The sequence below is a fragment of the Sycon ciliatum genome, chromosome 13 (genome assembly GCF_964019385.1).
Source record: "Sycon ciliatum chromosome 13, ocSycCili1.1, whole genome shotgun sequence".
NCBI classification, from domain to species: domain Eukaryota; kingdom Metazoa; phylum Porifera; class Calcarea; order Leucosolenida; family Sycettidae; genus Sycon; species Sycon ciliatum.
The window spans coordinates 26,709,084-26,724,083 of record NC_088655.1 but is presented as its reverse complement, the minus strand read 5'-3'; the positions used below and the strand labels follow the sequence as shown (position 1 = coordinate 26,724,083).

The window sequence follows — 15,000 nt, the reverse complement described above, 5'->3', positions numbered from 1 at the left end:
CGAAACGTGTAACTAAAGACCACCGTGACTAGCGACCAGCCTGGTACTACAGACCACTTCGCCAGGCACGGACGGTCTCACATTCATATATGGTTGTGCGGTGCACACCTCTAACTAAAGACCACCTGCCGCTAAAGACCGCTTTCTCTGGCCCCGATGGATGGTCGTTAGTCACAGGTCTCACTGTACTGCAAAACCAGTCAGGGCGACGGCTCTGATAAGGCCTGTTCAAGAGGATCACTACAACCAGGACCGAGGGATGATAATTATCTTCAGTCACATGACCCTGGATCCGGGGGAGAGGGGGAAGCACGACGTTCTACAAAAAATGCCCAGGTTGTCCTTCACTCAGAGCTGACAACACGCACTGGCTTCGCGCTAGTACAAGGCAATGATGAATTCCAGTACATGTGCATGAAAAGTAGTGGAATGACACCATAATTATATGCATTGTCTGCATAAGGGGCTGTAGTGCTGGTCGATTCACCTCCAGCATGAGAAGCCTAAGCCGAAGTGGCGAACTTCGAGGTTTTTTTTAGGTGTTTCAAAATGTGGCTAACACCACAGAAAAAACGGTAACCAACGTGCCGGATGACTAACCGCTGGATACGCAACATGCAAATGTAGACAGTCATAATAATTATTTCAAGCAATCTGCACGATCAAACGGATGCCCATTAAAGTGAGTCTCGCAAGGAACGCGAGGTGAGTGTGGTGGGTTGGTTGTCGTGAGGGATGAGAAGAAAGAGCACATGGCAGAAAAGAGTTTGACTTGTTAATTAAAACAAGAAGGATTTGGAGAGACTGAGGCATATTTGTTTGTGCATCCAAGGACTTAGTGCGGCTGCATGCGCAGGAAGAAGTTGCTATCATTGTTAAAAACAAGGTATCTTTTAAACAGGGTCGAACAAAAGGGCGTTTGTGCTTCAAAGACATTGCCTTCCAGCAACCAGCTTCAACAATAGATAGAGAGAGAGAGAGAGAGAGAGAGAGAGAGAGAGAGAGAGAGAGAGAGAGAGAGAGAGAGAGAGAGAGAGAGAGAGAGAGAGAGAGAGGGGGGGGGAGGGAGAGAGAGAGAGAGAGAGAGAGAGGAGAGAGAGAGAGAGAGAGAGAGAGAGAGAGAGAGAGAGAGAGAGAGAGAGAGAGAGAGAGAGAGAGAGAGAGAAAGAGAGAGAGAGAGAGAGAGAGAGAGAGAGAAAGAGAGAGAGAGAGAGAGAGAGAGAGAGAGAGAGAGAGAGAGAGAGAGAGAGAGAGAGAGAGAGAGAGAGAGAGAGGGAGATAGAGAGAGAGAGAGTTTGTGTGGGAGACCAACTCACTAATTCAGCCCCCCCCCCCGCGCCCGTCCTCTCCTCCCGTGCAACTCAAGGTGAAGAAACATTGAAGTACGCTGAATACAAGTTCTCATAGCGACCGGTGCACTCACGTTCATCGTGGCCTCGGGTATCCCGTACCGGCGTGGACACTCCCACCGAGACACTGTCAACACTTCTGTCGCTCTCCTGGCAGCAAAAATGCAGAGCAAAGCGTATAGCTATGGAGGTCACACAATTACTTAAAGAAGTGCGTCAGCAGCTGAGATGCATTGGCAGAGTCTCGGCACAGCCATTTACTAAAGTTTATCAATCTATTCGAAACTGGCAACCTAACTTTCGTGTTTTCTTCTTAGTAGATGTATTACGTCACAAGAGAAGCAAGCAGATCTGCAAATGCACTGGATGTGCACCCACAGATTTTTTCTTATAGCAACAACAGCGGACAAGATCTGAATGAGACAGATCAAGACTAGCGCCAGATAACTGACCAATCCACACAACCTGAAAAGCCATGTGAATCGACCACCAATGCACACCTGGTCTACTCCATACGGAGTACATCGGCATAAAACGACCAAGACAGTTACCTATGCATACACACCCTACACTTGCTGGGGTAACCAGTATAGACAGCACGCTGCTTTGATAGAAGCAGACACAAATGCAAAACCATGCTTTGAAGTGCTTACCACAGTTAGTTGGTATGGCGGCTGCTGCTGCTTCTGCTGCTGCTCCGGCTGTTTCTGTAGGTACGATGATGGCAGGCCCTGAGGATTTGTCGACTCTTCACAAGGTGTCGCGTACCGCATTGACTGGGCTGGATCAAATCATACCAGCATATACATATGTATGTAATGTAAATGAACAAAAACTGCCTTGTAACTGAATTCTTCAGCCCTGCATTATATAATTATAAACTTGGGAATTTATTCCTTTTTTGTTGATTGTCTAAAAATTGTGGGGTGGGGGGGGGGGGGGGCACCGAGAAGTTTGGCAAAGTGCTCGGTGTTTACTTTGGAGGGGCGCCGATACATGACTTGAATTTCGCCATTTTCTACAGGAAGACCATTGGTCGGGGGAGCGCACTTCACCTCACCGGCACAGCTCAATAGCACCTACACGCCCTTTGTAGTCCCCTATGTTCTCTTGATGTTGTTGTTGTTGTTGTTGTTGTTGTTGTTGTTGTTGTTGTTGTTGTTGTTGTTGTTGTTGTTGTTGTTGTTGTTGTTCTCTTCCATTCTATGTAGGCATGTGCACTTTCATAAAATAAAAAAATAAAATAAATAAAATAAAAAAAAGATGCTGAGACTAGATAAGAAAGGGACACCCACATCGTTTCACATTTCACTACTCAATATTCGCGTTGCGGAGCTCATCCACGTTATCCGCCACTACAACCAAGCATTTCAGCGTCGGCCATCGCTTTGCGATACGCCGGGGTACTTGCTGCTAACTGCGCAGCCCGCTCCGCCTTCTACTGAAAACGAAACACCTCCCAGCCTCAAACGAATGAAACGGAGAGTGCGACAAACGTCTATGCAAATGTGATAGCACGGACGCTTTAAGTGTCTGAAAAGTGCGTGCTGTAAATGCAGAAATTCTCGGCGGTGTTATATTTTCGGTATTCTCCAAACTCGGCGGTTCGGCGGAGGGAAATTTTCGGTAAACCAGTTTTCCAGGTAAGTGTACCAGTACAGTACCGACATTTTCGGTGCGTTTTATTTTCGGTGAAATTTCGGCACCGAAGTTACCCAAAATGAAACACCAGCGAAAATTTCTGCTTTTACAGTGTCGTATTTTCTGGAGTATGAGCCGGACTTAAAACACCAGTACTTCACCCAAAAAAGTCGGTGCGGCTTATACATGTACATGTGCATGTGCTACCATGCTCAAATCAGCGGTGGTAACAGGGGCAGATGTCTGCGATTCCGTGGCAACAAAAAAATCTGGGTGCGGCTTATACTCCAGTGCGGGGGTTTTTCTCTCCGCAAAAAAAATACGGTCCGCAAACATGGTGGATGCAGATCTACCGACGCTAGTACGACATCGGTTGCACGGCAAACCTCATTAGTAGACAACAATCAAAAATCGCCTGACACCTGAAACGCGTACATTCACGTCCGGGTAGCACAGTAAAAACCTGGTTTAATTTAAGCGACCACCACCCCACGATGCGAGCAAAAGCGGCCGTAAAAGCCAGGTGGCCTTTAGAACCAGGTCCCACAGTGTCTGTGCAGAACTGTCGGTGCATGGAAAAACGGCCGTTAAGAGCAGGTGGTCGCTAAACACAGAGGTCGCTTATACCAGATTTTACTGTAGATACTAGATAATAGTCGTTATATGACAAATAATTTGAAACCCTAGGGTTGTCTACCATCGAGGGAAGATCTGTTGTCAAACACAACTACTCACCGAGGTGATTCACTAAGCTGTTGGCATCACCCGACATGATGGCGATAGTGGTGGTCACAGCAGCAGAGTTCCCGGAGTACCGCCACCAACACGATCAGTCTGCACACATCGGAGCAACATCAAAGAGACAGGGTGTTTGCCCCTCGGTAGCAGAGCTCTCATTGTCCATCTCGGCCCGGACCAGATTCCGCCCACCCCTTCCTCATTATCTAATATCTTCTGCTTTTAAGTCACCTCGTGCATCTTGGCACCTTCATTCGCTCCCTCGTTATTGAGCACCTCTGCTCGTTTGGTCACTGCGGATTAAAATAAAATCCAGGGAGTCGTAAAATTACGATTCCCTGATAAAATCAACAACAACAGACAGGGCTTGAGAGTCAGTGCTACTGCACTGCACTGCCAGGGCAACGCTGACAATTTCGAATCCACTTCGACCCAGTGTGTTTGCATGGATGCATGCGCGTCTGTGTCCAGTAAGCTGCCGTGTACCACACCGCCACAACTGCTGCGTGGTACCCACGGGGACTGCAGAGGTAGAGAATTACGGGTGAGACGAGTATATCGAGGGCTCGAAAATTTGAAATGAGCGAGTACTCGTTTCGCTGAAAATACTCGAAGCATACTATGCACTACAGTACGCATGTACATGAAGTACTTCTGTTACCCTGACCAGTACTTACAGCCCAGGCAAGTGCGCTTACTGCGGCGCCGCAGCCTACAGTGCATTTCAAAACTATAGACGCGTAGGGTTTTTGAAATATTTCAAATTTGGCTGGAACTTTTTGAGAATAGTTTTCGGAATATTGCTCAGGATCGCTCCACAATTACTCTCATATAGTTTCTAAAGGATTGAATAACAGACGCCCAATTTGGAAAAATTTATGCACAAAGTGATCACAGATTTTATGTGGTATAGATGCTGGCATAACGGTTTTTGCCTAGGTACGCGTCTATAGTTTTGAAATGGAGTGTAGCACCTCCGGATCTGAATCTTGTGAAAGTTCAGTGATTTTTGTACATGTAGTTGTTAGAAGTGCTTCCACGAGTTAGTGTTTATATCGTTGAAGAATGCGTTCTCTCCGGTAGCCTTCTTCATCCATTCCACCGGCAAAATTTGCCGTGGAACAGATGCAGACTGGCAATATAATTCACGTTAGTATCGTGGCTTGTCCCTACTTGCCAGCAACAGATAATGTTGGACTATATCTTGCACTAGGCTGCAGGTAAGACTTTATGCATCGGGTGTAGTACGTTGGGTGTTGCAAGAATGTGTGCAGAGCATGGTTTATGTTGTCAGTAAAAAAATTACCGACGACTGTGTAAAATACTCGTACTCGCTCGAATACTCGCTCGTTTTTTCAAAGAGTACTGGAGTCCTCGATTTTGAACTCGTTTCACCCCTAGAGAGAATGTTTCCAAGTTAGTGGTCAGTGGAAGCAGAGAAAAAGAAGTTTCTTTCTTGTTTTCCAAGTGCACTCACATAATAGCAGAACCAGCGAGGTGCCTACATGTGAAAGTCGAAATGCAGTTCGCTTTTCTTTAGGAAAGGTCTGGTTGGAAGGCTGTTGGTGTGCGCATGGAAGATGCTATGCTGTGTTGGAGCAAGGTGTTAGATCATCGAATGCCCCAGTACTTTGCCAGTGTGGTGTCTGGTTGTCCCACGCTCTGGTCGTCTGTTATCTACCCGTAGTTACAGTGGTGGGCAGTCGCTCATAACTAATGTACGCATCTTATATCCGTTCTCCTCCCTACATTATCATTAATGCTCACTCATCTCTCATTACTCCCATAGACGTAGGTCACCTGTCTGCAAAGTTCAAACGTGTTTTTTTTTGTATTAATTTTTTCCTAGTGAAATACGTGCGCGTGGACGAGAATCAACACATTCTATCACCAACCGTAATTATGATTTATTCGCTATGTTCTTCTGTCACTCAGTCACTATCCATCAAACTTCAGAGTCAAAATGATGGAATGATTTAGTCCGAGTTGTTCGCATTATGACAAATCGAGCTGAAATCGGGCAGCAAAGCAAACACGCTTCTGCGCGAGGGGAAAGGGAGGGTAATGCACGATAGAGAAGTGGCAACACCCGATGCATCGATAGAAGTTCGGCCCATGGTCCTCTTTATTCGCCTTGCCAAGTCATAATCACTCGTGGCCTGGGCTAACATCCAACTCATGGTGCTCCGCTGTGCTGAGCTGTCTGCCAAGACTGCAACTCGCAACCGCTCACCCAGTGTTTGCAAGCTGGTGCGCTTTCACAGGCGTAGACAAAGTCGGACAATGCAGAACAAGGGAGTAGTAATCTACGAGCCGTTGTTACACTTTGGTACTCCAATAAAATAGCTACTGTACTTACATTACTGCACTTTTCGCTAACAGCGCAATCACAGCTCTGCTCCTCTACTGCTCTTGGCTGTGAGTCTGGGGGAATGGAAGGAACTGATACTACACTAGCTCGCTAACTAATACTTGAGTGCGTGAAAGAGATCACAAGATAGACAACAGTAGCACGAACATTGCTGCAACGAATGTAACAAACAACCTCCTGTTTAGATCGCAGCTAGCCAGCTGCTGCGGCAGCCTCAACTCGACGCCAGTGCACTTGCTATGCATATAGAAACTTACAGAGCTAGAGAGAGAAAAAACTTCAAAAAAGACTAGACAACCACGGTTTGGGTCATGTCGTCCGAGGCAGCTCTGATGTACCGTGCAAGTGCTGCTCAATGAAATCCAGTCGCGAGAGTCAAGCAATACTCACTAATACTAGTAGTAGTTGGCGCCGGGCATTATTTCGCAGCCCAGTGTTCGCAGGTTTAGGGCCGCGCAACGCCCGGCGCGTCCTTGAGAAACTCGACTGGATCGGATTTCATTCAGAGCATGCACTGGCTGTACTGAGTATGTCTTTGCATGCAGACAAACTGAGTTTGTCTGCATGAAGTATAGTTCGTCTGCATGAAGCGCTGGCATGCTAGCAGTAGTACTAGCAGCAGGGATAGGACTTGAGTTACTACGGCCGTAGATCTACGACCCTACTCCCTGGCCCTAGGATAGTCTAGAGCTAGATGAAGGCTCGGGCGCCTGCACCTGCACGCACTAACTCGAGTACGGCCCGCGGCCCGGTGCATACAATCGATCGCATGTATGTGCACGAAGCTTCCTCAGCTCTCTCGACAGTCTCGTCCCTCTTTTTGTTGTGCCTGGGTAGGGACGACACGCGCTCGCAGTACAGCCTCGAGCAGGGGAACCCCCTCCATTTGTTCTCTTTTTTTTACATTCATCATTCATCACCATGATCACACAGACTGCTAAAAGCAAGACTACATTGTACAGTCATCATGATTGTATGATGTTGTGCTGAATGTCGCCATACTGATTACACTCAACTTTGCATAATAAGTAAAATAACGACGCTCGGCGGGCCGGGGCATCAGAAAAGTGAACGACTGCGGGCAACGTTGTAACGACAATTCGCGAACAACAACAGAATTTCCATGCCCAGAGCAAAGTCCCATCTACAATGTTGCCATGTGTAATACCAAGAGTACATAACCCCGGGGGTAATACCCCCATAACCCCGGGGGTAATACTGTCTGTCCCTCCAGGAAATCGCGATTCCACGGACGCAACAAATTTCGCGATTTTGGCCCAAACCCGCGATTTTCTGAAAAATCCGCGATTTCCCGCGTTTTTTGCTGTTTTCTGCACTTCTTTTGACATTTTTCTGCACTTTTCACGCGGTATACAGTGCTTTCCATGAAAGGCATGATCCTGCTCGTAGGTTATTTCCACAGTACGCAAATAGCGATTCTAAGGATACAACAAATTTCGTGATTTGGCCCAAATCCGCAATTTTCTGCCAATAATTCCGCGAGTTCCTGGCAAGTTCCGCACTTTTCGCCGCATTTTTTGTTGTTTTCTGCCGCAATTTCTTGCGCAAGTTTTCTAGGATTTTTTCCGCAAATTCCCGCAGGGACAGGTAATACATTAAAATGAGACTTCGGGTATAAGGACACTTCGCGAATAAGGACAAGGTAACTGGTTGGCTGAATGTGAACTCGCTGCGTTTTAAGAACATGACATTGTATAATTATGTAGTAGTGCTGGATACACCCGTACCCTACTACTAGTACTAGTACTAGCAGGGGTATAGCAGGCTGATGAGTAGCAGTGGGATGTCAGGCGGTCCAGCAAACATTGAAATGGGATACATGTACTGATTTAGCGGTATGAAGGTGACGGCTTGGCCTGGTAATCTTTCTAGATGGTTTCCAAACACACACTCACACACCCACGCATGCACACCACATACACACACGCTCGCACACACACACACACACGCGCGCACACACACACACACACACACCAAGAGCCAATGGACCATGCCGGCATCATACCGGTAGTTAATTAATTTGGACACTTCGATTCACATTAAAAAAAAAGAAAAAATTAATTCCAATAAATAATAATTAGAAGAGAGTGAAGGCTGGGAGAAATAACATACACTCTAAGCTATTATACAACAGGTAAGTAGTCTGTGTTCTGGTGATTGTAATATCTTGAAACTTTGAGCTACGACGAATCCAAAAAGGTAAGCTTTTGTAAGAAATTCAAACCAGAGCATATCCTAGAAAACTGGACTACGAGTAGGTACGGAGTCAAAAAGCCAAAAAAATACAAAACAAACCAAAATATCGGAAGGCTGGCGTAAAGGCAATGGCCTCAAAACAGAGGCAAGGAGGAAAGACAGCAGGGAGGTTAGTGCAGAGTGAAAGAGGGAAGCAATTCCGCAGCATGGAGCAAGGAAAACCAAATACTTTATCGGAATAAATTAGAGAAAAACATTACAAAAACAGGACCCATCTGGTACCCGGTTCAATTTGACAGCGAAAATGTCCAAACTAATTTTAATGGTAGCATATTTGGCAATGCATTGTCACCAGGGGTAACGGAATATACATCTGGAAATTGAAATAGGCCAGAGCTTCAGATTCAAATATTCGAAAATACTAAATGTCCAAAACTCCCATCGCAAAACAAAAAGGAAGGAAGAGAGAGAGAGAGAGAGAGAGAGAGAGAGAGAGAGAGAGAGAGAGAGAGAGAGAGAGAGAGAGAGAGTGAGAGAGAGAGAGACAGAGAGAGAGAAACGAGAATAGGCTGGCAAGTACTACACAACTAGCGGGTCTTTCAAAGCGTGCAATAATCATTAAATTTGGTAAAACTAATTGAAAAACACTCGCGATCAGCAACAATAACAAAACACTAAAAAGTCAGTTCACTAACTTACAACAAGAGGTGAACAAACAACGACACCAAAACACAGCACAACGAATCCGTTGCGAAAGCAAATCCTCCTTCGAATTGACGGGCAGCAGCAGCAGCAGCATGTGTGCATCACTCTGCTGGCAGCATTGTCTTCTTGCCGTAGTTGAGCTCCGCTCCGCCGGACAGCAGGTGATCAACGCCGGTGGTGAACGTGGCCTCGGCGGCCAGGTACAGGCACAGCTCACCGCTCTCCTCCAGCGAACCCATGCGGCCCAGCAACTGCAGAGCAACACACCACAACACACCAATCAAGCACACCAACACGATGATGAACAGACGATTGGCACGCCAGGGGCATAGCTGGTCCCCCTTTCAGCGAGGTGCACGGTCGCATAAGAGCAGGATGGCTGGTGCATGACATTCATGGTCATTACGTGCATGCTGAACCAAGGTCCAAATTTTTAGGGGGGGGGGGGGGGGGGGGGGGGGTGCACGTGAAGTGGTAAGAATGCAGCTGTACAGTAAAACTTGTCAAGGCAACCACTCGGATAAGGCGACCACTCGGATAAGGCGACCACTCGGATAAGGGCGCGTTCAGACTGGCGTAAAAAGCCAGCGGAATGTAAAAGTTGTCAAGGTGAATCGCTCACGTGACGTTCCCGCCAGCGTAAACACGGAAAAGGTTTCCCACCACTCTGCAGGCCGGTGGAATGCAGATTCCGGCGGCACGCGGAGCGCTTTTGATATCCTTGCAGCGCATGTTCCGTCTTTTCATTTTATTTCAGCCTCTACTCTTTCAGTCTGACTGCATGCTTTTGAGTTTTGACTTCTAGACTGCCAACTTCTCCCATCATGCCGAAATCTTTGTTCGACTCAGCAATGGAGAGGGAGTGCATGGAGCTATACGTGGTGATTTTTGCGGGCCGCTCTGCAGGCAAAACGCTTACTGCGAACGAGAAGCATACTCTGATCGCGGAGCGGATGAATGCCACCCAAGCACCAAACACTCCGGACATAGTATTCTTTTCGTCTACAAGCACAAGCAAAAGCACAATGATCCGGAATCTCAACAGACTGAATTAGTTTATTTTGATATCCAACTCAAACTGAGTCAACTCAAATTTTTCAAATGTCGAAGCTTCACGGCATGTACTGGCCATTCCAGCGGGATACACGTGCAGTGTGATTGCGATTCCCGGGATTACGCTGTAGCTTTCCGGCGGCTATTCACGCCAGTCTGAACGCGCCCTAAGGTGACCACCCGTCCCAGAAGACCACTGCAGCCAGGACCAACGGATGCCATTTCCAGTCATATGACCCCGGATAAGGAGACCACCTGGTTACCGAGACCACATTTTGAAGGTCCCGTGAGCGGTCGTCTTAGACAGGTATCACTGTACATAAGTTTAGGTAGGAGTCTATGTATACAGAAACACACGGACACAGATGAACACACGGACAGACGGACACACGCACGCACATGTCCGCAGCAGAAAGCCCCAGCAGACACAAAGCCACTCGCAAGACACCACCAACCTGCGCCTCTTCGCCAGCCTTGATGTTGGCCGTGCGCTGCTCATCAGTTCCCGCCGAGGCAAAGCTGTCCCACAGAGGAGTCCAGATGTTGCCTGGCGACACGCTAGCAGAGGCAGAAGAATACATACACACGTACAAAGAAAAAGAAATTTAGAATCCGGAATCCATCCCAGCGGTGCCCACGCCCACTTCATTCCTGATCATGGCTATTTTATGACCGAAACGTTGAAATACATAAAAAAAACCTGTAACTAAAGACCACCGTGACCAGCAATCAGCCTGGTACTAAAGACAACATCGCCAGGCACGAATGGTCTCACATTCATATATTATTATGGTTGTGCGGTGCAAAGGTCCAACTATTAACCCTTTCCGTGCTAATGACGTCTATAGCCGTCATGCGCGCTGTACGCCAAACGACTAATGACGTCTATGGACGTCATGAGATTTGCGCAGTACATCGCAGTGCAAGGATCAGTGTACAAACTTTCGTAATTCCGTCAAAAATAAGTCTATCGCGACAATCAATACACCGTTGGAAAGGTATTGAGCTCAGCTTTCCAGCAGTATAAAGTTCTTCGCGATAGGAAAAAGATTGACGGAGCGGCGACGGCGTGCACACGGAATTCACGGCACTGAGCGATCGTGAATTTTTTGTTCATGCATTCGCAGTTTTCTGTTGCGCGCCAGGGGATTTCCCTTTGGCACAGCGCATGCGTAATGGACACCAGCAGAAGCACGTGGATCTCAGCTTTGCAGCGCAGTTTGAATCGTGAAAATCGGCTGAACAGGAACAAGAAACCGAAATAGAATGTGAGATTCAGTTGCTGTGCCTTTCCGAGGCATCGTGGAGTAGTTTCGAGTGGACATAGAAGTTGCACCGCCATGTATATTGAGATGAGAGCTACCAGGATGGATTCGCTTGGTCCTGATCTTTCCAACAAGCCCAGGATGACGAAAATCCATCAAGGTGAACTGAATTGAGAGAAAAATGTGTTCGGACCTGTGCGCGAAAACGACACCAGGAGAGTCAGTGGGCTGGAAAGGCAGTTTGCTGTAGTAAAAGGGATTAGCACAGAAAGGGTTAAAGGACCAGCTGCCACTAAAGACCGCTTTCTCCGGCCCCAAGGGGTGGTAGTTAGCCACAGGTTTCACTGTATGTTTTTCCGAAATGAATTTGTGAAAAGAAGTGACTGAGCGCGAGCAAGTGTTGCTCACAATCCATTTCTAAAGAAATAGAATTACAACCAAACGATTAGCACTCAAAGCATTACACCGGTGACAAACATTTCTCATCAGACATGCAGACATACTGAGCAGGGCAAGAATAGCACAGCCTCCGGATACAACACTTCGTGACTTCCACCGCACCATCAGGTCAGGGGAACCGAGCTCTCTCTCTCTCTCTGTCTCTCTCTCTCTCTCTCTCTCTCTGTCTGTCTGTCTCTCTCTCTCTCTGACGAATGGAGCGACAGTGACTCTGAACGACACTCACACGGTACAACCTCCTTTGGTATAAAATGCCTAACTTCAAAGAAGTTAATCATCGATTCATTGTCGTAAAGTGTTTTTGTTGCGCTGAACCAAATTTCTTCAGCACACTAACTCCGTGTGAGTAAAACAGTCGTGAAGTTTTGTTTCGGGAAGAATATGCTGCAAGGAAATTTACGGAGAGAGAGAGAGAGAGAGAGAGAGAGAGAGAGAGAGAGTGAGAGTGAGTGAGAGAGAGAGGGAGCGAGATAGAGAGAGAGATAGAGAGCGAGAGAGAGAGAGAGTCACACAGGCAGTGAGATACAGAGAGAGGACTGATGACTCACACATTGACACGGACTCCATGTCTTGCTTCCTCAACGGCAAGGGCTTTGGTCATGGACGTGATTGCACCCTATGCAAACCAACACGAGAGAGATAGATAGAGAGAGAGAGACCATGTGAGTGCGCACGCGCGCGTGCGCACACACACACACACAGGTGTGAGAGGGAGGCTTCAACAGAACTTTCAAATGCGCTTTTCTCAACACCGCAAAAACTTAAAAAAACTACATACTGTAGTACTGAAGTATGACAAAGGAGTTGCTGTCTAATGATCGGTTAAAACTCAGTTTAATACTGCAGAAACGCTTTTGATTCCTTTCAAGTGTGTGTAGTAAGTATGATAAATAACCTTCTTTTTTTTTCGGATCCGAAGGCTCACTTTATAGCTGAGGCGTTCAGGTCAGCAGCGAACCAAGACTGCTACAGTCCATTCACAAAATTTAATCAATCACCGGCTTTTTCTTCAAATCAATGCTTCCATCCATCCATCCGTGGATGCAGCGAATGGGATTTTTGGTCTTTGACCAATTTGGTGGTGGGCGTGATCTACTCACCTCCCACCGCTTTGGGAGCTGCATATGCGCCGTCATCCTTGAGGATGATGGCGTTCCTGCGGATGCGGAAAACTCGGCCTCCAGCCGAGTATCACGTGAGCCGTGAATTTCGTTTTTCATTTTTTTTCAAATTCGATTTGAACGCGCAGTGGCTATACTGAATACTGACCTTAGTGGCAACGTAGGACACGGCGTCACTCTGACCAATAACGGCCGTCAGGCTAGACATGTTGATGATGCTGCCCTTGACCTTGCGCAGGTGCGGCAGGGCGAACTGGACACACACAAGCGCGCGCGGCACGCAGCAACGCAGGACAAACGCAAACGCACAAAGCACGAACATGAAAATATACGGTGACACCATTACCACTAGTGCAGCAGCAGCAGCAGGAGAAGCAGAAGCAAGCAGAAATAACGACAAAGAGGATAAACAAGAGCATGACAAGAATGAACAAGAAGACCACCAGCAGCAGCAGCACCACCACCACCACCACCAGCAGCAGCGCCACCACCACCACCACCACCACCACCACCAGCAGCAGCAGCAGCAGCAGTAGCAGCGCCACCACCACCACCAGCAGCAGCAGCACCACCACCACCACAAGCAGCAACAGCACCGCCATCACGAGCAGCAGCAGCAGCAGCACCAACAGAAACAGCAGCAGCAGCAGCACCGCCACCACCAGCACCACCAACATCATCACCAACAATGACCTACTTTCATTGTGAAGAAATAGCTGACAAGATTGAAGTCCAACAGGCTGCGGAAATCCTCAACGCTAATGTCATCAATCTTAGTCGGAGGCGGGTCTGTATATTGCACACGTAGAAACACGAAAAACTCCAAATACTGTAAAAGCAGAAATGTTCGGTGGTGTAATATTTTCGGTACTCTCCAAAATCGGCGGTGCGGTGAAGGGAAATTTTCGGTAAAACCAGTTTTCCAGGTAAGTGTACTAGTACTACATGTATACGGTATCGGTTGTACCAAAAATTTCGGTGCGTTTTATTTTCGGCAAAAATTGTCGGCACCGAAAATGTCTGATTTTACAGTAAGACAAAACACTCATATAAAGCACAGCGCGTTCCAGCACAAACACTTCTGATCTGAACTGTACGGCCCTTGATGCCCTGCATGCACAGTTTGAATACGACTAGACGTACACATGTACAAATACAGTGATGGAATTGGAACTGTTCCAGGGGGGGGGGGGGGGGGGGGGGGGCAAGCTTTGCACGTTGGGTCGGACTTCACCCCAGCTACTGTAACTACGGTTGCTCTCACTGAAATCCAATTAAAAGTGCAAACACACACACACACACACGCACACACACACACACACACACACACACACACACACACACACACACACACACGTGTACACACTTACGCCAGCCAGCATTGTTGATGAGGCAATCCAGCCTGCCGAACGTCTCCACCGTCCTCTCCACCATTGCCTGCAGACACAGCCACCACACCAGTACGACATTTATATATTTTACTTATGTATTCACAACAACGTGACACTAGTACGAAAGATGAGTCAGTCAAGTGTCAAGTCAATCGGCAGGAAGCGCAAGCTCCGACGTTCGGAGCAAACACTAGGGACCTTTCGCATTTGCTACGAATCGAATGCGAAACGAAAGTTTGATTCGGCTCGTAATCGTTTCGTTGAAAACAGATTCAGGTTTCGCAAGTCGTCTGCAAATGTGCATGGCAACTACGAATACGGCCGGCAGCTTGGCGTACGGGCGTTTACATGCACACGTGCATGGATCATGAAATCAAGGGAAAAATGTGTACCTGGCGAAACATGTGTACCTCGCCAAATAAACGTGTACCTGACGGATTCGGAGCGTGCCACGAATGAAGAGGCTTCCATTCGTGAAAACGAGCTCTCCGCAGGGACTCTGACGAATCCTCGAACCCAGGTGACGAATCAGCATTCGTTTCGTATCCGTACGCTGGGTGCTAAAGGTCCCTAATTTCTTTACGTGACACTAGCCAATGAAAAGGTGAAACTCGGAGCTGCAACACAGCTTCCTCTCTCTCTCTCTCTCTCTCTCTCTCTCTCTCTCTCTCTCTCTCTCTCTCTCTGTCT

General features: G+C 47.5%; 2 protein-coding genes across 2 annotated transcripts in view; both read right to left on the bottom strand.

Moving 5' to 3' along the window:
- The window catches only part of LOC135829033 (uncharacterized), a 10,326-nt gene extending 3,919 nt beyond the window's left edge, over positions 1–6,407 (bottom strand). Inside the window, exons 1-4 of the mRNA XM_065341440.1 lie at positions 6,088–6,407; positions 3,726–3,824; positions 2,003–2,130; positions 1,424–1,499 (exon numbers count right to left, since the gene is read on the bottom strand). Of these exons, the coding sequence (XP_065197512.1) occupies positions 1,424–1,499; positions 2,003–2,130; positions 3,726–3,762 (241 nt within the window). The 5' untranslated portion in view covers positions 3,763–3,824; positions 6,088–6,407. The remainder of the gene's footprint in view (positions 1–1,423; positions 1,500–2,002; positions 2,131–3,725; positions 3,825–6,087) is intronic.
- A 1,699-nt stretch (positions 6,408–8,106) lies between these two features.
- Positions 8,107–15,000, bottom strand: part of LOC135829043 (17-beta-hydroxysteroid dehydrogenase 14-like) — an 11,123-nt gene continuing 4,229 nt past the window's right edge. Inside the window, exons 4-9 of the mRNA XM_065341449.1 lie at positions 14,290–14,356; positions 13,617–13,708; positions 13,068–13,172; positions 12,347–12,414; positions 10,530–10,632; positions 8,107–9,272 (exon numbers count right to left, since the gene is read on the bottom strand). Coding sequence (XP_065197521.1) covers positions 9,123–9,272; positions 10,530–10,632; positions 12,347–12,414; positions 13,068–13,172; positions 13,617–13,708; positions 14,290–14,356 — 585 coding nt within the window. The 3' untranslated portion in view covers positions 8,107–9,122. The remainder of the gene's footprint in view (positions 9,273–10,529; positions 10,633–12,346; positions 12,415–13,067; positions 13,173–13,616; positions 13,709–14,289; positions 14,357–15,000) is intronic.